Source organism: Lagenorhynchus albirostris, chromosome 15 (genome assembly GCF_949774975.1).
Source record: "Lagenorhynchus albirostris chromosome 15, mLagAlb1.1, whole genome shotgun sequence".
NCBI classification, from domain to species: Eukaryota; Metazoa; Chordata; class Mammalia; order Artiodactyla; family Delphinidae; genus Lagenorhynchus; species Lagenorhynchus albirostris.
The window spans coordinates 27,888,686-27,912,282 of NC_083109.1; the positions used below are offsets into that span (position 1 = coordinate 27,888,686).

A 23,597-nucleotide genomic window follows, 5' to 3' on the forward strand; every position below is an offset into this window, starting at 1 on the left:
TCCAGGGGTGACAGCCCCACCTGATGCAGGACATGGGTGTACCGTGGGCTCAGGATGCAGGGCCCAGGGAACCGCGAGAGGGAGGGTGCTGAGGGAGCACTGATGAGTGCAGCAGGCAGCTCCCAGGAGGGTGACTGCGACACAGGAGGGCACGGGCTGGTTGACCAGCCAGAGGCCCCGTCGTGGCTCCTCCGTGGCCAGTTGGGGCAGCAGGAAGCCCTGAGACTCTTCCAGGGGGTTCCCAGGGGAGCTGGTGGCTGAGGGCTGTGGAAATGCCTCCAGGGATTGGCCAGAGCTGGAGGCACCCACAGCTCCGGGTTCTGGGGTCTCCTCTGGAGCAGAAGCGGGTCTCTCAGGACTCAGTAAGCCTGCCTGGGCTGTGGCCTGGGCCCTGCCCTTAGAAACACCTCTGCAAAGGGGTCAGGGAGGGTCCGGGAAAAGCCTAGAAAAAGATGTTTGCTTTCTTTAAGGAGGAGACAGAGAGCGAGGGGCTGAGGGATGGAGCGCACAGGAGCTGGTGTCTGTCTTAGTGTGTGTGTGTCGGGGGGCGGCCGGTGGGGGACGCAGTGAAGAACAGAAGAAAAACAGGAGGAAAGAAAAAGATAAAAGGAAAGAGAGAAAGAAGAGCAGGAGGGGAGGGAGAAGGGGAAAACAGAAGGGTTAGAAATGCAGGAAATAAAAGAGAAAAAAGAGAGGAGAGGTGGGTGAGAAAGAGAAGAGAGAAGGAAGAGAAAGCAGCGGCAAGACAGCGAGGAGCGCGCGAGAGAAAGCTTGGAGCTGCCGGCCGTCTGGCTGCGGGGGGCGTGCCTAGGCGGGCGCTGGGCGGGGCTTCCCTTCCCCCCTGCCGTCCAGCTTCCGGTCCTTGCGCGGGCGCCGATCTTTCCCGCTCTTCTTCTGGTTGGGGTTACTTTCTGCAACGAGAGCGCGGGGCGTTGTTGCTGAGGCCATCCTGACAGACGAGGGTGCCCCCCACTCCCCGCAGCAGGCTCGGAATGACATGGGGGTGCTGACCTGACAATCACTCCTTTTTGGAGTTGGGACGGCAGCATCACTTACCCCAAACCAGACACTCCCCTCAGTTCCTCGGCGGGGGGTGGGGAGGGCGCTGACCTGCTCAGCACCACCCATGCTGGGCATCTGCCCCGCCAGGCCTGGAGGTCCACTGTTGGGACCCCAGTTGGGACTTAGGGTGGCCTCGAGGGGGCGCCCATGGCACTCCCACGTGCACTCACTGTGAGGCTTACAGGGCTCTTCCCTGGAGACTCAACACCTTTCACCTGGGTCCCGGCACCAACCTTCCCGCTCAGCTTGGGCCCAGCTCTGCCCTCAAAACGACAACAGTAACGTCAGCACTTAGCTGATGCTCCCACTGAGTATGTCACCCTCACAACAGCTGGGAAGCAGGCACAGGCCCACTGCCCCATCTGATGTCGTCACCGGGGTCTGTGCCTCACCCAGTTCCCACTGGGGAGTGGATGCAAACCCCAGACCTGCCTCGGGATCCTGACCCCATTGTGCCCCACTCCCCATGCCCCGTGGAGCTGGGGTGAGTTTCTAACACAAACATCTTATCAAGTCCCATTTCTCAGGTGAGGTGACTGAGGCCCAGGTGGGGCCTCACTTAACTCAGTGGCACAGCCTGGGCTGGAGTTCTGGGCATCACTTTCAAGTGACTCCTCACTCACTTGGAGGAAAAGACCATGTTGTCTCCGTGGCCTCCCCGCACCCGCCCCAGCCCCCTTGCTCACACCGTCCTGGCCACTGGCAGGTTCATGCCACCTCCACACCTTTGCACTGGCTTTGCCCTCCGCCTGGAATGCTCTTGCCATTGTTTTTTTTCATTTTTATTATCAACAGGTGAGAAGACTGAGGCATGGCTGGGAGCAGGGCCAGCCCTAAATTTCTTTTTTAAAAGTGTCTCCACATCCAGGCCATTTTCACCCATCTTTGGCCCCATCCCCTTCTCCCACAGGAGCTGTGTGCCCCCTCGAACATGAAGGAACCGAGGCTCAGGGAACCACTTCCCAAGGTCACAGGGTCAGGCAGTTAGAGAGCTGGGAGTGGCAAGGGGAGGGCAATTTTATTACCTGAGTATCAGCTGTGTGCCCGCCTCCTCTGGAGTCAGGGCTCCTCCCTTCTCAGGGTCATCCCCTGAGACCTAGCTGCCCGCTTCTGGGGCCCCCTACACCCACTCCTGGGCCCTTCAGGGGCGCTGAAGCCAGGTGCCCCTCTAAGCTCCCGCTGACTGTGTCAGCCCTCAGGGGAGGTCAGCATCTGGGGGATGGGGTGGGGGGCTGCCTGAGAGGCCCTTGCCAGCTGTGAAGGTGGGAAATGGGGTGAGAGGCTTTGGGTCCCCACCTCTTCCCTAGGCCTGCCTACCCACCCACACCTGCCATCCACAAGTGTTGACTGAGCACCTACTATGTGCCAGGCCCTGTTCTAGGTGCTAGAGAGGGAGCTGGAAATAAAGCAAAGAGCTTGCTTTCACTGGAGGTCCCACTCTCTCGAGGAAGACAGACATTAAACAAGCAAAGAATGTGCACGATCATTTCAGGAAGATTTAAGAGCTTGCGACGTGATATGATGGAAAGTGACTCTTGGTTGGGGGAAGCTCATGGAAGGCTCTCTGAGGAGGGACATTTGAGCAGATGCCGCAGGGAGCCCACAGCAGGGCTGTTGTGAGGATCAAAGGCATCATATTTACAAAGCACTTAGCACAGCGCCGGCATGTGGTCAGCGCTTCGTGGATGTTCGCTGCTGTTGCTATTGTTGTTATTATTCTCATTGTTATTACCTGGGGGGACAGCTTTCCTCTCTCAATCCCTCCACAGCCAATCAGCCACTAGCTCTCAGATGCCATGAGAGATGTGGCCATAGTGCTACGGACACCTGTCCGTCTGTGTGGGTGCTTCCTCAGGTCTGGGGTCTCTTAGTTTCTCTGGTCCCATCTCAAACTCATCCTCTGTCCCCAACTGCCCACTATGGCCCTGAGGTGCCTCCATGTCTGTTACCTGCACTCCCAACCCAGACACCACAAGCCCTTCTGAAACCAGGGGTGCCCCTGGGTTTAAGTCCTGACTCCACCCCGACCCAGTGAGCCCCAGGTCACCTAGCTCCAGGGCCCTCACCCTTACCATGGCTGTAGATTCTTCTTTGCACACAGACCTATGTTTGAATTCCAGGTCCACCTTTCCCTAGCTGTGTGACCCTTGAGCAAGTGGCTTAACCTCTCTGGGCCTTAATCTCCTCATCGGTAAAACTAGAATAACAATACCCACCTCATAGTGTCATTTTGCAGATTAAATGACTTAATGAATGTAGAGGATTATCACAGTGCCCTGTGCATAGTAGGTGCACAGTTAACATTAGCTAATGCCACATTATTACTACTCGCTGTTTACATCTTACCCACACGCTCTGTGGCCTCTCTTCTATTTAAATCAGTGGTTCTTCATAGCCACTGGGGTATTCCGGAACTCTGTGGTGATCTCGGTTGTTACAATGAAGGGGTTCCCTGGGCCATTCAGTGGAAGGGATGGGGGTTGCTGCGTGGGACAGTCCCCCAGGAAGAAGACCCCATCCCAGCCAGTTCTCTAACGGCTGCTCCAGCCTCACGTAGGGAGCTCACACTCTGTCTCCTGTGTGAATGCCAAGTGTTTGGGAACAACTTGTCCATTACTGAATATTCTAGGGCTGCCAGCGTGGTGTCGATCGAGAAGTCAGACAGTTTTGTTGGACTTTACTAAGAGCTGGTCGCCATTTGGGAATTTGCATCTCTGACGGCAACACAGCCGTGCATGAGGCCCTGACCGTGGACGGCTACCACTTTCACTGTGATTTGACTTCGGTCAGTACTCTCTGGTGCCTTGGGCCCAAGCGCTGCCATTGAAATTTCTTTTATTTCTCTTTTATAGTTAAGCACTATACTGAATCTTTTAAAAAATGACCAGTGCCAGTGGGTCACATTATCTATGACTTTGTTTCAGCGTGTAAAGAGGGCGTCCCAAGTCCTTTGACAGGAGGTGTCAGTCTGAAAGGGTCGCAAACTCCCGCTGGAAAGGGCAAGCTTGATCTTCCCAAGGGGTCTGGGACTGACCCCAGTAGGAGGACACCAGAGGGGGCAATGCTCAAGACACAGAAAGGTGTGGCTAGTGGGGGGCTTTCAGGCGGCCTTACAGGGACTCGTTGTGGGGGCTGTGTCCCAAGGCCACTCAGAGCCACCCTGGGCCCTGCCTGCTGCTGCCCCCCGTGCCCGGCCTGGTGCTCACCTCCTGGGCAGGGCCTCCGAATGGGACATTGCCTTGACTCAGATAGCACCTGGCAGGTGGCTGCCTCCTCCCGCCCGGCCCGGCCGGCCTCCCGCACGCGGGTCTCCAGGCCCCAGGCTGAGCCGCAGGTCTTCCCGTTGTGTGTGCAGGGGCTCCAGCTGCCCCAGGGGCCCAGCTCACACTCCTCTGTGAGGTGGAGAGACAGACAGACAGACAGATGGGGTCAGCCGGCAGTGACTCAGTCAGCTGAGTGCCCTCAGCTCAAGGGCAGGGTCTGAGCGGTTCAGTTCCCTGAAGACACCATCTCCTCATGCAAAGGGGTCACAGGCTATTACAAGCAGCAGAGGGGGACGTTTAAACAGCTATTTGTAAGAGCCTGGGATGAGAGCTGTACTAGAGCAAGCACAGGCTGCTGCGGGCCAGAAGCCTGAGGGACCCGTTGTGTGGCTTTAAATGGAAGGCTTCCCTGAGGAGGTGACAAAGGAGCTAAAGGGAGAGAGGACTTCTTCATCAGGTGGTGATGGAAGGAAGTGCATGCGGGGCAGCTGTGTACAGCCTGGGGGACTGGCCACCCTGTGTCAGGGACAAGGAAGCTACAGTGGGGGTGGAGTGAAGGTTCAAGGTCAGCTGGGAGGCCCTCGGGGCCAGGACCTGGATTTTGAACTTGATCGTGTGCCTTTGATCAGCTGTAGGAGGTGGGAGCTACACTGGGCTGTTGTGAGGAAAAATGAAGTCACGGACATGAAAGGTCTTAGTAGGGAGAAATTTTCAAAATTTATGACCATATATAGTATTCTTTCACATTTGATTCTTTTAAGAGTCCCTGAAAGGTAGGCAGAGAATCGGGCAGCTATTAATACCCCATTTTTCAGATTAGGACACTGAGGTCTAGAGCAGGTGAGGGGCTTGCTAAGGGAACAGAGAAGGAGGTCACAAAACAGAACCGCAAGTGTTTAAGATCCAGTTGGGCCCAGAAACCAGCTCTCCAGACCTTTGAATGATGGTCCTTCACAGATGCATTCATTTGGGAAGCAAAAACTGAGCACCTACTGTGTGCCACCTGCCGTGCTGGGTGCCGAGGTGCAGCAGGAACAAGACAGACCCTGCCGGTCTGTCTGCTGGTCTTGGGTCTGCCTCCCAGAGTTCACTGTCTAGAGCGGTCAGGCTGGAAGGCAGGGTGCTCTGACAGTGATGGGGAAAAACAGGCAGCTGTGGGAGACCAGAGGGTCCCAGCCTGGGTGACCTGGAAGGCTTCCTGGAGGAGGAGACTCCTGATCTGTGTCTTGAAGTAGGGCTGGGGAGGTCAGCCAGGCTCAGGGAGGGGCAGGAAGGAGAAGTGCTCCAGGTGAAAAGAATAACCCTAGCAAAATCCCCAGGATGACTCTGCCCTCATGGGGAAGTTGGAGCACGGACTCAAATGGGGAAGGAAAAAAATGATAGGGGTGGAGAGGTGGCAGATGGGGACCAGACTGCCCATAGCCTGGGGGCTCTACCTGAGGACAGTGGGAGCCACTGAAGGGCCTTGAGCAGAAGAGAAGCCTGATCAGATTGTCATTTTGAAATAATCACTCTTGCTTCTGAAATGAGCCAGCTGGGCTAGAGGCAGTGAGACCAGAGGCAGGCAGGTAGGCAAGAGGCTGTGGCCAAGGTCCCAGCAATGGGCAGAGGGTGGGGAGAAAGGGATGTGTGGGGATGGGGTGGGGAAAAGGGGGAAGGAGGGGTGCGGCAGGTTTGGGAGCTTTATTCTGCTTCATTTCCCCCAGAGTTCTTTTTACCACCTAACATCTGTATTTATTTTTGTGTGTCTTCCGTCTCCCCACTAAAATGTCACATCTATAAGGGCAGAAGCTTTGTCTGTTTTGTTCACTGATGTGTCCCCAACAACTTTGAAAGTGCCTGGAGCGTAGAAGATGCTCTAGTAAATATTTCCTGAGTGAAAGAACGAGATTGGATTGGATGTAGGAGGAGAGAGAAGAGCCCACAGTGATGCCCGGAGCTGGTTATTGATGGAGGAAGCCCAGAGGAAGCCCCAGGCTGGGGATGGGGAGGGAGGGCAGGAGGCATCCCTAGAGCAGGTGAGGATGTGAGTCTGCTGCCCGTGGAGAAATGCAGTTGAGGACAGTGAGTTAGGAGCCATCAGCTTTTGGAATGACCGTGAACATGTGCCCAGAGAGAATGTATAGGCAGAGATATGTGATTTAGGTGAGAACACTGGAGAATACCCTTGTGTAAGGACAGATCACAGAGGAGGGGCTCACACAGGAGTCTGAAAAGGAGTGATGGGAAAACAGAACAGTAATGACAGCTAATATGATGTGTAATAATAATGACATGCATTGAGCATTTGCTGTGTTAGTTACTGTATTAAGTACTTTAAATTGTATTAATTTACCCCTTACGACAACCCTCCCCCATGAAGTAGGTTCTATGTTCTATTGTAATTTTTTTAACATTTGGAGAAACTGAGGGACAGAGAGCTTAACTGACTTGCTCAAGGTCACTGATGGTGAATTTTAGAGCTAGCATTTGAACCCAGGCCTTATTCCAAAATCAATGCTCTTCTTCTGTGCTCTGTGGCCTCTCTTGGCAATAATATTGATGTAGATGTTGATAGTAATAGTAATCATAATGGTGCTTATGATGGGTCTAGTGTATTGAAGCGTTCATATGTGTACCTGACACGGTGTTGGGCTTCCCAACACCACGTGACATTCTCCTATGATTTCTTCCAGGTCTCCTGACACCCCTCACCAGCCCCTGCTCCAGGGAGGGAGGGGACAGGGCAGGGTGGGGATGCCCCCACTCACCCTGGCACTCCTGTGTGCTCTGCTGGGCCGCGGTGCCCGGCGGGCAGGTGGGCAGACACTTTCCCTTGTACAGGTAAAACCGCCTCTTGCACTGGATGCAGAAGTCCTGGCTGAAGCAGCTCTCACATGTGGCCCCACATTCTGTAATACAGCAGGGCCACCCTTGGTGAGGGTGGCTGCCCAGGGAGGGGACCCTCTGGGACTACCTGGGACTGGGGGGGGCCTCTGAGTAGCCCAAGCTCTGTAGCACTGGGGTCTGGATTCAGTGTGTCCTTTGAAGCCCAGGCTTGTCCAGGGTCAAACTGAGCCGCATTCAAGAACTCTTGTTCTCATTTGAATTGAGGCTCAGTGGGGGCAGGTGACATGTCCAAGGTAACATAGTTATTTTGATTTCCTTTCTCATTTTAGCTGAGGCTCAGAGAGGGCAAGTAAGTTGCCTAAAGTCACACAGTAAATCTGGACTGGGAGTGAGGACTCCCTACTCCATTTCCATCAAATCTCAGAGATGGTCATGATTTGTCCAGGTCACAGTGAAAATCAGAGTTAGGAGTTAGGGCTCCTTTTCCCATTGAGCTAGGCCCAGAGAGAGTGAGTAGCCTGCCAAAGGCCACAAAGCCAAACTAGGGTAGAAGTGAAGGTCCCCTGTCCCATTCGTGTTGAGCCCAGAGAGGGCACTGACTTGCTAAGGGCTTCACAGCCAGCCTGAAAGCCAGCAAGTATCTCAGAGTCTGGGCTCAGGCGTATAGTACTTCCCCGGGGGCTGCGTTGGGCTGGAGGCAGGATGTAGGCCAGGGATGCTCAGGGGGACAGCGCTAGCACAGGACAAGGGAGGGGCCACATACTTCTGCACCTGTTGACCTCCTGGCCGCGGACGCCGAAGTAGCCGGGGGGACAGTCATGCACACACTTGCCGTACTGGCGGATACCTTCCCGGCGGATGAACAGGAAGAGCCTCTGCTGGCAGGTGGAGCAGCCATTCTCCTCTGAGCAGATGACACAGCCTGTGCAGTTGCCCCCCAGACCAGTGCCCACTGCCAGCCAGACCAGGGTGGAGGGTGGGGAAAGGAAGAGAGAGATAGTCAAACCATATGCGTGAGCAGCTCAGACTGTCTCACTGGTATAGCAATTAAGCACATGGCCACCCAGATGACTACATTTCCCATGCAACTAGATGTGGTCAGCGACCAAAATCTAGTGTGTTGTAAGGTAAAGCAGTGTGTGCAACTTCTAGAGAGCTTAGAGGGCAGGGGCATACCCTTTGTCATCCCCTCATCCTTCCTGTTGGGTGGAATGTGAACATGATGGCTGGAGCATGAGCATCTATTTTGGATCATGAGACAGAGACCATGTGTTAAGGATACTGGAGAAATAAGCTAAAAAGATCCTGGGTCCTCGAGGAAGGTAGAAGTGCTGCATCAGCCCTCTTCTGCCTGTGCAGACTGTTACATGAGAGAAAAATCAGTATCTATTTTGTTCACACCACCGTTATTTGGAGTCCCCTGTCACTCACAGACAAACTTGATCTTCACTAACATAGTGTGTATGTTTGACTGGGTGTGGGGTGCACATGCCTGTGGAGGAGCCCCTCACCCTCCTGCTGCCTTTCTGAACAATACCCCATTCCTCACTGCCACCATTATCAAAGGCTCCCCAAATCATCAAGTATAGCAAGTGGAGGAAAGGAACTTTTTGTTGTTCCAGAATTGGCAACCAGGGCTCAAAACTGCGAAGAAAGAGGTGGAAAATACCCTGGAAAGAGAGCTTCTCCAAGGCTTATAGGGAGTCTCTGCTGTCTGACCACCACCTGATCAAGCTGACCCCCTAGAGAGGGGGACTCAGGGGACTTAGGAGCTGTCAGCCTGGGGAAGGGGGAGCACTGTGGCTTTCCCGCTGTTCCCAACCCCCAAACCAAGAGGGAGGAGAGGCAAGGGTACCCCTCACAGAGACGGATGCCTGCAAAAAGGGGTGACCAGCACCTCATGCCTTGGTTGGACATGAACCTGTGCGGCAGCCCTGCAGGTCTGCCCCATCCAACATCTCTTTGAGCAGAGAAAAGAGACCAGGAGAGAGAAGGGCCAAGTTGGGAGGGGGAGGCAGCAGAAGAACCTGCACATCCTTCATGGCAAGCAAGGGGGTTCTCAGCAGCGAGGGCCCCCTAGGAGTAGCCAGGCTCAAGTGCCGTTGCTGCTGCCTCCCCAAGAAGGCTGGTTGCTGGCGGGTGCCCCAGCAAGAGGCAGCAGGGCAGACCATCGGGGGAAGATGGTATTTGGGGAGAGTCAGAAAGTGACCAGGTGTCATTAAGGGACAGAAGAGGACCAGGCAGCTTCTTAGACACAGCGATTAGGGAAGCATGAAGCTGTTTCATGTATGTTAATACTCCATCAAGGTCAGCCTGTTTAATAAACTACTTATACACTTTGGCCCACCCGAGCCCATGGCCACCTAGCAGGGGACATTCTTGACTCTCCAGCCTCACCCCCACCCCCTTCCTATTGGTGCCCCATCTTCCTTTCAGAGGAATTCCCTGTTGTGAGACGCCCTGGAGAAGGGCAAATCCTTGTGCCTGTCCCCAGAAACAGAATCCATAGAGGCCTGGCCCTTCAAGTCGACAGTGAGTGGGCATTGACCAAAACCTGACCAATCAGATATGCCTGGTAGTAGGGCTGAAGCCCACAGAAGCGACTGTAATAGCAACGCAGATGGTGACAAAGCAAAACTCTTACTAACCACTGTCTCTTGGAAGAGCTTAGGGGTCACTCAGCACAACCCATGCCACATCACTGGGGACGCTGAAGCCAGACGAGATGCAGGCTTCCCCAAGTTCAGGTAGCCAAACAGCAAAGAAATTCCAATTAGAGCTACAGCACTATTTGTAGAGTGATATTTCAACAGAAAAAAGAACCCAACAAGGAATCCTCCCCTGACCTCAGAGGGTGCGGGGGGTGTGTGTGTGTGTGTGTGTGTGTGCGCGCGTGCGCGCGTGCGCGCGTGCGCACAGGTGATGAGTCTCAACTAGCATCATTCATCACCGGGGTTTTGTAGAGAGTTGTCTCTGCCTCCTGCTGCATCCTTGGTCCCGGCAGTTGGTAGGGTGCCCTCTAGTGCCTCTATGTTGTAATGGCACCTCTGACTTTTTGATTCTGATGGCCTCCCTCAGGCTTGCCATCATATCTCTAACTCACTAGAAAGAGCAGTACTGTTCCTCCCACTTCCCCAAGGTCACGGGTATAGAGACCTGAATGCTAATTTTTATGAATAATAAGTGACGACAACTAGAGTTTGTACAATGCTGCTTTAGAAAGAGCCAAACTTGATGCTTCTTAAACCTGACTGTGCATAAGAATCCCCAGGGAGGTTGTAAAGTATATAGGCCCAGGGATGTGCATTTAAACAAGACCAAAGTAGATGTAATTGGCATTGTGGAAGTGTCTTCCCTGCTCACAATCTCCTTTCCCTGAGAACGAGACGTGGCAAATATTCTTGTACTGCATGACCCTGTCCCCTGGCCAGTGGTGGACAGGCTGTCCCAGGGCCTGACAGTTCATCCAGGCTGGGACAATTAGACCAACTCTCTTGAGATTTTTGACTGTGGGCCAACAGACAATGGTCTAGGATGGCCTCTTGACCTAAGGACGTTTGTAGGAGGGCAAGGTGGCCTGTGCGAGAAGCTTTGGTGAGCACTGGCATCTGTGGCCCCTTTCTTTGCTAACAGAGGCCCCATCTTTGACTTTCAGGTTCATGTGGAACCATCTCTGTCCAGATGCATTTAACCTGGGATTCGGCAACCAGAGAACCAGGTCCCCTTGACTGCAGTGATTGGTTCAGACACAGGCACATGTTTCAACTAGAGCTAGTCTTAGGATTGCGTGTGTGTGTGTGTGTGTGTGTGTGTGTGTGTTTGCACTCTGTTTGGATTTGAGAAGATGTAGACCAGAGCTGGTGGGCAACGCATGAGGGGTGAGTGTCCCGAGAATGGAGGCCACACGAGAGATTGTCTGTGCACCTGGATCCACCCCTAAGAGGGTCCATAAAGTCTCTTCTTCTCTAAAGCCATTTTGAGTAGGGTTTTCTGTCACGTGCAGCCAAAGACTCCTGACCACACAGAAGCAGAGAGAGAGAGAGAGAAAATAAATCAGATGCAGGGAGAGAAAAAAAAGCAACCAGAAACTTCATGGGCCCTAGATGGTCAGACAGAGTTTCTGACCATCTTCCAGGCCCAGGTTCCAGTCCCCCAAGGCTTGGCTCACCCCATAGCTCCAAAGAAAGTCACTAGTTCACTTGAGCTAGCTCTCCTCCTGTCAAATTGCAATCAAAATGATGTATGTCGGGCTTCCCTGGTGGCGCAGTGGTTGAGAGTCCGCCTGCCGATGCAGGGGACACGGGTTCGTGTCCCGGTCCGGGAAGATCCCGCATGCCGCGGAGCGGCTGGGCCCGTGAGCCATGGCCGCTGAGCCTGCGCGTCCGGAGCCTGTGCTCCGCAACGGGAGAGGTCACAACAGTGAGAGGCCCGCGTACCGCAAAAAAAAAAAAAAAAGATGTATCTCACCAGATCGGTGGAGCCCAACAGATCATGGTGGAGCAGCTCTGCTTCAAGGCCAAGGGACCTGAAGCACTGCCCGCCCAGCCTGACCATGGCACACCAAGGGACCCTGGGATTGTAGGGAGCACAGTTTGAAAACCCCTGGCTCCTTCTACACCTCAACTGCATGCTGGCCTTCTTTGCTGCCTTCTAGCAGCTCTGATACACGTTTCTAAATGAAGTATTTGAGCTCTGATCTGCAAGTTCCCTGAGCTTTCTTGGAGCATCAGAAGGGAAGGCACCCCCTGTGATTTCCCTTAATCAGTATCTCCCATAATCAAGACCATCCTCCCCTGGTCAAAGTGTCAGTTGTACCAAAAAGGATGGCCTTGTGCTGCTCCAGCAGCTGGAGGGGCTTGGAATGACATCTGAGTCCTACTGTCCTTCCCCAAGCACCCAGGGGACAAGCTGAGACTTGGACGTCCATGTTATGGAGAATGACAGTGGGGTTGGCAGTTTACAAAGGGATGCAGGCTTATAACAACTCTGTACGTGCATTAGCCCAAGGCTGAGTGATCCATCCATCCATTCATTCAACAGTTACTGAGCCCCTGCTTTCTGTAAGGTCCAGTGCTGGGGGCTCGATGGTTATGAAACGTGGCAGCAACTGTGTGATCATGGGCAAAGTACTTTTAACTCTCTGGGCCTCAGTTATTCTAGCTGTAAAAGGGGGGATAATGCTTAACTTGCAGTGCTGTTGTGATGAAAGGAGATGGTACATGGAAAACTCTTAGCTTAAGGCCTGGCAGCAGACTTCTGATAGATTGGATATCTTGTTATTATATTGTTTTCTGCCCTCAAATACCTAAGGACATGTATTATGGTCCAGGTGCCCAGGTTCAAATCCTGGCTCCACCACCCACTGACTGACCTTGGATAAGTACCTTCATCAATGTGGGCCTCAGTTTCTCCACCTGAAAAACTGTGGCAACAACCCCTACTCCCACACATTTTGTTATGAGGTGTGTGCAAGCAGCAAGTACCTGGCATGTCGTAGGTCCTTCTCCATAAATATAAATTCCTCTCCTGTTCCCTCACTGACACGATACATGGTGGGATTGTCAGCCCACATTTGGACCCTCCTCCCCTTTCACTGGTGAGAAAACGGAGGCCAGAGGCATTGGTGGAGGACAGCCACCAACCACCATCTCCAGGGAGATGGTCTTTCATCCTCAGGATGGTGAAGGGCTCAGGGAAGAGACAGAGGAGGCAGATTTGGTCTTGGGTGAAGGGCAGGTTTTTCTTTCTGTTGGGATCAGGGAATGACCTGTGCTCTTTGAAACAAGGGTTCCCAACCTCAGAGTCATCCACATCCTGAGAATGAGCCCAAGCCCCTTGTTGCTTTTGTTTGTTTGCGGTACGCGGGCCTCTCACTGCTGTGGCCTCTCCCGTTGCGGAGCACAGGCTCCGGACGCGCAGGCTCAGCGGCCATGGCTCACGGGCCCAGCCGCTCCACGGCATGTGGGATCTTCCCGGACCGGGGCACGAACCTGCGTCCCCTGCATCGGCAGGCGGACTCTCAACCACTGCGCCACCAGGGAAGCCCTCCAAGCCCCTTGTTTTGATAGGAGTCAATGGTTCAGTGTTTGCAAGTGAGCTTTATATGTTTTCATTTAGGGATTTGAGTGGATTCAGGGTCATCTCTGCATTATCATGCCTCCCCCCCACCTTCACTCTGCAGTGCTTTCCTTGAGGGGGTCAAAAGGCACAGGGAGACATCTTGGACCCTGAAAATTACCTGTTTTCCCCAGACAGGCTCATCTCCTCAGCAGCCCACAGTGAGTCTGTCAATGAAAAATCCTCAATACCCAAAAGCCAAGAACTCCAGCCACACACTTAAAAAAAACCAAAAAAATTTGCCAACATTTAAAAAAATCAGATTTCACATAAGAAGCTGGAATTTGGACTTCTCTGGAAAAGGTATGAATACCTGCTAACACTGGGCCTGCATTCCTGCAGGGCAACGTTTAGTTGGAGTTCCATAGATGGGGCATGTGCTCTCCAGTTTGTCAGTCCCCGCCCCCCCATTGCTACCCCTGACACTGAGGGCAAAGGTCAGCTGCCACGTGTTATCCCCCTCGAGCTGCTGTTTATCTTGTACCTGCTTCATTCGTTCACATTAGAAGGCAATGTAGAGCAGGGGGCCCCAAACTTGGGCACGCATCAAATTCACCTAGAGGGCTTGTTAAAAACACAGATTGCTGGGCCTTCCCCCAGAGCTGCTGATCCAGTAAGTCTGGGGTTGGGCGGGGGGGAGGCTGAGAATCTGCACTGCTAACAGGTTCCCACTTTAAAGTGGAGTTGGGTTAAGAGCCAGACTGCTCGAGTTCAAATCCCAGCTCTACCCTTTATCCTTGCCATGTGACCCTGAACTAGTGCCTTAATCTCTGTGTGCTTCAGTTTTCCCATCTGTAAAATAGAAATCACACTGGCCAACCTTACAGAACCTTGAGGACCTGAGCAGGCTTGACACTTAATGAGGGTCTCAGTAATGTTACTGTTGCCACCTGCCACACCTCCATTGGTGTTTGTGATCTTGGACTTGCTTTGGCAATCAGTGCAGAACTTTTAATTTGATGTCAACATTTTTGGGGTAGAGTTTCTTCATAATTGGGATGTGCCCAGGGAAGTGTGTGTTGCATGAGAACATTGTGTGTCATGGTGGACTAAAGGATTTGACACAGCTGTCCCGAAGGACTCCCTGTGGGTGAGGAAGATGGGGAAGAAGAAAAAGAGACCGCTCCTCCCTGCCCCAAGGCAGTGCAACCTAAGGAGGGCCAGGCCCTGCCCTGGGCCCTGCTATGTCCTTGAGAAGGATCCAGAACCATGTAGGGGGGCCCCACGCAGAGAGTGATGGGCAGTGCCTTCTCGGATCCCTGCCTGGCAGTGTGGGATGCATGTCGCCGATAACCAGAGGAAATAAACAACATCTGGGCTCCCGTCCGCCTGCTCAGACCGCCACATATGGGAGGCAGTCACTGCCACTGGAGGCTGGCTCAGAGGGCCCCAGGCACATTCCTGCCTCGGGGGCAGATTGCACCATCCTCAGCAAGGCACGGGCCCTAGAGATGACTCCAGGTTTGGAGACTCCTGCAGGTGTGGGGACATTGAGATGATCTCAGCTTTGCAGCATGACAAAACACCATTTTCTGGCTGGGTGATCTTAGGGAAGTGGCTTCACTATTCTAAACCTCAGTCTCCTCTTCTGCAAAATGGGGACAATGGTACTAGCAATCACCTCCCAGGCACTTGTGAGCTCATCCATGCAAAGTACTTAGCACAGCTCGTGGCTGATGAATGAGCATTATTTTATTACTTGCTTCATGGGAGATACATGAGAGGCATCTCGAGGTGCTCACTTGAGGGCTGGGGCCCAGCCTGGCTTATTCTCCTTCAAATTTCCACAGTCTTGCACATTGTAGGTGCCCACTATTTCTTAAAAGAAAGAATAATGCATGAATGAATGAATGAATGAATGATGCCTTAATAAAAGTTCTCAAAAACTGTTCTCAGGGAGGCTGCAGTCTAGTTGGGAGAACTAGGCTCATACATTGCAAAGAAAGCTGATGATGTCTGCCCAGCAGAGCTCAGAGCCAGGGGCTGGGCACAGACTGCAGTCATCAGGGATGGTTTTCTGGAGAGGCAGATGTGGGGACGAGAGCAGGGCTAGTCTGTGTGGGAGAAAGAAAGGTTTTTAAGAGAGGTGAGTACATGACAGTATATAAGTTGGTGGCAGGGAGGGAGCTCGGGCAAGGAGCAGACAGTGAATCCCTGCTAAGATGTCTGTGCATGACACCAAGGGGTTAATGCGTAGGACCCTCAGCATATAGTAACAATAGGCACACATCCAAAATGGAAACTTGTAATCCTTTCCCCTCCTTCCCGGCAAACCTGCCTCTCCTGTCCATCTGGGTGAATGGCTACTCCACTCATGGTCAGAAATCTTGGAGTCCCCCTGCCTCTTTTCTTTCCTTCCTGTCCCACATGGAATCTATCAGAAATTGGTCTGCACCAACACGTTTTCCCCCCTCCCTCCCAATCATCGCTTGCCCTGCTCCAGTCATGCTGGCCTCATCCTTGCCGTTCCTCAAACATGCCAGGACCACTCCCTCCTCAGGGCCTTTGCACTTGCCCCTCCCTCTGCCTGGAATGCCCTCCCCACATACATCCTCAGGGCTCACTCCACTTCAGGTCTCTGCTGGAACGTCCCCTCCTCCGTGAGACCTCCCTGACCACCTCGCCTGAAGTAGCACCCATCCCTGCATCCTTGTCTCACCCTGCTTTGTTTTTCTTTGGCATTTATCCCCACCTGATATGGGATGTGTTCGTTTGAATTTTTGGAGTCTCTTTCCCACCACTGAAAGGTGAGCTCCAGGAGGGCAGGGGTAAACCACAGCACCCTCCACAGACGCTTTAGCACCATGCTTTGCTCACTTAAATTATCCTGGCGAATGTTGCACATCACTGACTCATGCTTTTTTATAGCTGCTTACCATTCCATATAGAGATGCTGCAAAATTAATTTAGGTATACTTATTACATCTATTTCAGAGAGGAGGAAACTGAGGCCCAGGGCAGGGCTGCTGCTTGCCTGAGGTCACTTAGTAAGAGGACCCAGGCAGTGTGGCTGCAGAACCTGAAGGCTTCATCTCGAGGCCACACGGCCTCCCAGCTGCCAGCGTGTCCCAGCACCTCCTTTAATCCTCCACGCAGACTAACAGGTCCCCTTGCTAAGGCCTTGCTAGGTTCCCAGAGCTGTGCTAAGGCTACTGCCTCCTTCAATGTCCATTGGACCTTGACTGAGACAGGAAATTAGCCAAACAGTGGCAGTACACGTGTTCGCAGGACAGACCCTGCCTCTTCTGCATCTCTCATTCATTTTCCCCTCATCCCGTACTCATCTCCCCTCATTTCCATGATGTGCGGCAGATCAGTACCTGCGTGTTCAATCAGGGGTGACATGCCTATTTCCCCGTCCTTCAGGTCCCCTCTAAGCTCTCTACAAGTGATTCTCTTGCCACCCACCTAGGCCTGGGGAGGTGGGGAAGTGCCCTGCCCCAGTCCCTGCTTGAAATCCACATAGAATCACTTTCAGACATCGGCTTCCATGGGCTGGGGAGGTGGGGAGATGGAGGCTGGAAGTGGAGCCAGGGCTCATACCCACATCTGCTGTTTCCCAGCCAGTGGTGATCCTGAGATTTAAATCCACATCAGAATCACTTGGGGCTGCTTATTAAAAGCAGAGACACCTCCATCCCTCGATATATGCTGTTGGTTTAACGTGTACACTGGTGTGCCTGGGGTCATATATGTATGAACTCGCGTGATTTTCAGAAAACACTTTGTGAGGTCAGCCAGGGCGTCCCAAACTCTAAGGAGCACACAGAGTGCCCAGGGACCTTGGGTTCAAGTGTAGATTTTGATGCTAAAGGTCTGGGCTGGGGCCTGAGATTCTGCTTTTGTACGATGCTCCTGGGGGATGCTGATCGTGCTGGTCTCCAGACCTCACTTTAAGAAGCAAGACGGGGCTTCCCTGGTGGCGCAGTGGTTGAGAGTCCACCTGCGGATGCAGGGGATACGGGTTCGTGCCTCGGTCCGGGAAGATCCCACATGCCGTGAGCCGTGGCCGCTGAGCCTGCGTGTCCGGAGCCTGTGCTCCGCAACAGGAGGGGCCACAGCAGTGAGAGGCCCGCGTACCGCCCCCCCCCACAAAAAAAAGAAGCAAGACGGCAGGTGCTGTTATTACTTCTTACTTTACTGAGGAGCAAACTAAGGCTCAAAGGTCAACAACTATAAGTCACAGAGTTAGACCGAGCCCCCAGACTCTACTGTGTCACAGTGCCTGTCCCTGCTGGCGTGACGATGGATGAGAGGTTGGGCTGATATTTGGAAGGGGCAACTTGGCCCCTCTTACCACTCATAGGAGGGGCATTTTCCCAAGTGGCCCAAGTTGAGGACAGTCCCTGCCAAGCCCAGCATGGCAAGAAGAAGAGGGGCTGGGTTCGTGTGCCCTGAGCATGTGTGTGTCTCTGAGACAGTGGCAGGTGTGTGCGGACAGATGAGACCCATACCAAAAGGATTCTAGTGCCTGGAGGTTGAAGCATGGAGAAGGCCTTGGCTGTGCTACCGCTGCCCAGCCCTCCTGCTAGGCGGGGGAGGGTGGACAGTCCAGAGAGGGCTGCTTGTGCCTGGAATACCTCCCCGCATCAACCCAAATATCTGCTTCCTTAACCCTTAACGACCCACCCTGGATCCACAAGATATGGTTTGCCTTCATTAGCTATTCATTAAGGGAGGTCACCCTTGTGTTCCTGATGGGAGCACTGGGGGCCCTGAGCAGCCCAGAGCAGCTGCCAGAGACCTTCAGAAAATCATCGCTGCTTAAAAAAGAGAATTGTTGGCAGACAGCAGAAGCAAGAAGAACTACAATCCTGCAGCCTGTGGGAAAAAAAACACATTCACAGAAAGACAGACAAGATGAAAAGGCAGAGGGCTATGTACCAGATGAAGGAACAAGATAAAGCCCCAGAAAAACAACTAAATGAAGTGGAAATAGGCAACCTTCCAGAAAAAGAATTCAGAATAATGATAGTGAAGATGATCCAGGACCTCGGAAAAAGAATGGAGGCAAAGATCGAGAAGATGCAAGAAATGTTTAACAAAGACCTAGAAGAATTAAAGAACAAACAGAGATGAACAATACAATAACTGAAATGAAAACTACACTGGAAGGAATCAATAGTAGAATAACTGAGGCAGAAGAACGGATAAGTGACCTGGAAGACAGAATGGTGGAATGCACTGCTGCAGAAAGGAATAAAGAAAAAAGAATGAAAAGAAATGAAGACAGCCTAAGAGACCTCTGGGACAACATTAAATGCAACAACATTCACATTATAGGGGTCCCAGAAGGAGAAGAGAGAGAGAAAGGACCAGAGAAAATGTTTGAAGAGATTATAGTCGAAAACTTCCCTAACATGGGAAAGGAAATAGCCACCCAAGTCCAGGAAGCGCAGAGAGTCCCATACAGGATAAACCCAAGGAGAAACACACCGAGACACATAGTAATCAAATTGGCAAAAATTAAAGAAAAAGAAAAATTATTGGAAGCAGCAAGGGAAAAACGACAAATAACATACAAGGGAACTCCCATAAGGTTAACAGCTGATTTCTCAGCAGAGACTCTACAAGCCAGAAGGGAGTGGCATGATATACTTAAAGTGACGAAAGGGAAGAACCTACAACCAAGATTATTCTACCCAGCAAGGATCTCATTCAGATTTGATGGAGAAATCAAAAGCTTTACAGACAAGCAAAAGCTAAGAGAATTCAGCACCACCAAACCAGCTCTACACAAATGCTAAAGGAACTTCTCTAAGTGGGAAACTCAACAGAAGAAAAGGACCTACAAAAACAAACCCAAAACAATTAAGAAAATGGTCATAGGAACATACATATCGATAATTACCTAAACATGAATGGATTAAATGCTCCAACCAAAAGACACAGGCTAGCTGAATGGATGCAAAAACAAGACCCATATATATGCTGTCTACAAGAGACCCACTTCAGACCTAGGGACACATACAGACTGAAAGTGAGGGGATGGAAAAAGATATTCCATGTAAATGGAAATCAAAAGAAAGCTAGAGTAGCAATACTCATATCAGATAAAATAGACTTTAAATTAAAGAATGTTACAAGAAACAAGGAAGGACGCTATATAATGATCAAGGGATCAATCCAAGAAGAAGATATAACAATTATAAATATATACGCACCCAACATAGGAGCACCTCAATACATAAGGCAACTGCTAACAGCTGTAAAAGAGGAAATCAACAGTAACACAACAATAGTGGGGGACTTTAACACCTCACTTACACCAATGGACATATCATCCAAAATGAAAATAAATAAGGAAACAGAAGCTTTAAATGACACAATAGACCAGATAGATTTAATTGATATTTATAGGACATTCCATCCAAAAACAGCAGATTACACTTTCTTCTCAAGTGCGCAGGGAACATTCTCCAGGATAGATCACATCTTGGGTCACAAATCAAGCCTCAGTAAATTTAAGAAAATTGAAATCATATCAAGAATCTTTTCTGACCACAACACTATGAGATTAGAAATGAATTACAGGGGAAAAAACGTAAAAAACAGAAACACATGGAGGCTAAACACTACGTTACTAAATAACCAAGAGATCACTGAAGAAATCAAAGAGGAAATCAAAAAATAGCTAGAGACAAATGACAATGAAAACACGACAATCCAAAACCTATGGGACGCAGCAAAAGGAGTTCTAAGAGGGAAGTTTATAGCTATACAAGCCTACATCAAGAAACAAGAAAAATCTCAAATAAACAATCTCACCTTACACCTAAAGGAACTAGAGAGAGAAGAACAAACAAAACCCAAAGTTAGCATAAGGAAAGAAATCATAAAGATCAGAGCAGAAATAAATGACATAGAAACAAAGAAAACAATAGCAAAGCTCAATAAAACTAAAAGCTGGTTCTTTGAGAAGATATACAAAATCGATAAACCATTAGCAAGACTCATCAAGAAAAAGAGGGAGAAGACTCAGATCAGTAAAATTAGAAATGAAAAAGGAGAAGGTACAACAGACACTGCAGAAATACAAAGCATCCTAAGAGACTACTACCAACAACTCTATGTCAATAAAACGGACAACCTGGAAGAAATGGACAAATTCTTAGAAAGGTATAACCTTCCAAAACGGAACCAAGAAGAAATAGAAAATATGAACATACCAATCACAAGCAATGAAATTGAAACTGTGAATAAAAATCTTCCAACAAACAAAAGTCCAGGACCAGATGGCTTCACAGGTAAATTCTATCAAACATTTAGAGAAGAGCTAACACCCATCCTTCTCAAACTCTTCCAAAAAATTGTGGAGGAAGGAACACTCCCAAACTCATTCTATGAGGCCACCATCACCCTGATACCAAAACCAGACAAAGATACTACAAAAAAAGAAAATTACAGACCAATATCACTGATGAATATAGATGCAAAAATCCTCAACAAAATACTAGCACATAGAATCCAACAACACATGAAAAGGATCATACACCATGATCAAGTGGGATTTATCCCAGGGATGCAAGGATTCTTCAATGTATGCAAATCAATCAATGTGATACACCATATTAACAAATTGAAGAATAAAAACCATGTGATCATCTCAATAGATGCAGAAAAAGCTTTTGACAAAATTCAACACCCATTTATGATAAAAACTCTGCAGAAAGTGGGCACAGAGGGAACCTACCTCAACATAATAAAGGCCATATATGACAAACCCACAGAAAACATCATTCTCAATTGTGAAAAACTGAAGAAAGCATTTCCTCTAAGATCAGGAGCAAGACAAGGATATCCACCCTCACTGCTATTATTCAACATAGTTTTGGAAGTCCTAGCCACAGCAATCAGAGAAGAAAAAGAAATAAAAGGAATACAAGTTGGAAAAGAACAAGTAAAACTGTCACTGTTTGCAGATGACATGATACTATACATAGAGAATCCTAAAGATGCCACCAGAAAACTACTCGAGCTAATCAATGAATTTGGTAAAGTTGCAGGATACACAATTAATGCACAGAAATCTCTTGCATTCCTATACACTAATGATGAAAAATCTGAAAGAGAAATTAAGGAAACACTCCCATTTACCATTGCAACAAAAAGAATAAACTACCTAGGAATAAATCTACCTAGGGAGACGAAAGACCTGTATGCAGAAAACTATAAGACACTGACGAAAGAAATTAAAGATGATACCAACAGATGGAGAGATATACCATGTTCTTGGATTGGAAGAATCAATATTGTGAGAATGACTATAGTACCCAAAGCAATCTACAGATTCAATGCAACCCCTATCAAATTACCAATGGCAGTTTTTACAGAACTAGAACAAATCATCTTAAAATTTGTATGGAGACACAAAAGATCCTGAATAGCCAAAGCAGTCTTGAGCAAAAAAAAAAAAAAAAACGGAGCTGGAGGAATCAGACTCCCTGACTTCAGACTATACTACAAAGCTACAGTAATCAAGGCAATATGGTACTGGCACAAAAACAGAAATATAGATCAATGGAACAAGATAGAAAGCCCAGAGGTAAACCCACGCACCTATGGTCAACTAATCTACGACAAAGGAGGCAAAGATATACAATGGAGAAAAGACAGTCTCTTCAACAAGTGGTGCTGGGAAAACTGGACAGCTACATTTAAAAGAATGAAATTAGAACACTCCCTAACACCATGCACAAAAATAAGCTCAAAATAGATTCGAGACCTAAATGTAAGACCAGACACTATAAAACTCTTAGAGGAAAACATAGGAAGAACACTCTTTGACATAAATCACAGCAAGATCTTTTTTGATCCACCTCCTAGAGTAATGGAAATGAAAACAAAAATAAACAAATGGGATCTAATGAAACTGCAAAGCTTTTGCACAGCAAAGGAAACCATAAACAAGATGAAAAGACAACCCTCAGAATGGGAGAAAATATTTGCAAACGAAACGAATCAATGGACAAAGGATTAATCTCCAAAATATAAACAGCTCATGCAGCTCAATATTAAAAAAACAAACAACCCAATCCAAAAATGGGCAGAAGACCTAAATAGACATTTCTCCAAAGAAGACATACAGATGGCTAAGAAGCACATGAAAAGCTGCTCAACATCACTAATTAGTAGAAAAATGCAAATCAAAACTACAATGAGGTACCACATCACACCAGTTAGAATGGGCTTCATCAGAAAATCTACAAACAACAAACGCTGGAGAGGGTGTGGAGAAAAGGGAGCCCTCTTGCACTGTTGGTGAGAATGTAAACTGATACAGCCACTATGGAGAACAGTATGGAGGTTCCTTAAAAAACTAAAAGTAGAACTACCATATGACCCAGCAATCCCACTACTGGGCATATACCCAGAGAAAACCACAATTCAAAAAGACACATGCACCCCAATGTTCATTGCAGCACCATTTACAATAGCTACGTCATGGAAGCAACCTAAATGCCCATCAACAGACGAATGGATAAAGAAGATGTGGTACATATATAGAGTGGAATATTACTCAGCCATAAAAAGGAACGAAATTGGGTCATTTGTTGAGATGTGGATGGATCTAGAGACTGTCATACAGAGTGAAGTAAGTCAGAAAGAGAAAAACAAGTATCGTATATTAACGCATATATGTGGAACCTAGAAAAATGGTACAGATGAACCGGTTTGCAGAGCAGAAATTGAGACACGGATGTAGAGAACAAACGTATGGACACCAAGGGGGGAAAGCCGCGGGGGGGGTGGTGGTGGTGGTGTGATGAACTGGGCGATTGGGAGTGACATGTATACACTGATGTGTATAAAATTGGTGACTAATAAAAACCTGCTGTATTAAAAAAATAAATAAAATAAAATTCAAAAAAAAAAAGAACTGTTACTGGATTCCTCATCATTCGGCAAGCTGCATGGTGGGTGAGGGGGTGGGTAGGAGCAGCGGCTGAGACCAGGACCAGGGGAGGCAGTCACACCCCCCAGCTGGCTTCCCCGGCATCCACGCCCCCAGAGCTCGGCACGCCATTATCCATGAACAGAATTGTCACGAATCTGCCCGGAGTGCGAACCTGTCGCAAAATCCATCTGTCTATGGAATTGTCACAAAACTCTCTTGCGTGTGAAAGTGTCAGGTATGCGAAATTGCGTAAGGAATTGTCTTGCAATTGTCCTACATGTAAAACTGTCATGAAGTGTTGGGTACGTGCAGTTGCTATTCTTCTGAAAAAATACGGAGAGGACAGTTCCTTTTCTTTTTGTATTAGAAGAATAGGTTTGCTGTGTGCGTGACCTTGAACAAGTTGCAGAAATACTCTGTGCCTCAGT

General features: G+C 49.7%; 1 protein-coding gene across 1 annotated transcript in view; it reads right to left on the reverse strand.

Annotated features, from left to right (window-relative positions):
* Positions 1 to 807: 807 nt before the first annotated feature.
* RSPO4 (R-spondin 4) overlaps positions 808 to 23,597 on the reverse strand; it is a 39,526-nt gene continuing 16,736 nt past the window's right edge. Inside the window, exons 2-5 of the mRNA XM_060124770.1 lie at positions 7,918 to 8,106; positions 7,076 to 7,216; positions 4,269 to 4,454; positions 808 to 911 (exon numbers count right to left, since the gene is read on the reverse strand). Of these exons, the coding sequence (XP_059980753.1) occupies positions 808 to 911; positions 4,269 to 4,454; positions 7,076 to 7,216; positions 7,918 to 8,106 (620 nt within the window). The remainder of the gene's footprint in view (positions 912 to 4,268; positions 4,455 to 7,075; positions 7,217 to 7,917; positions 8,107 to 23,597) is intronic.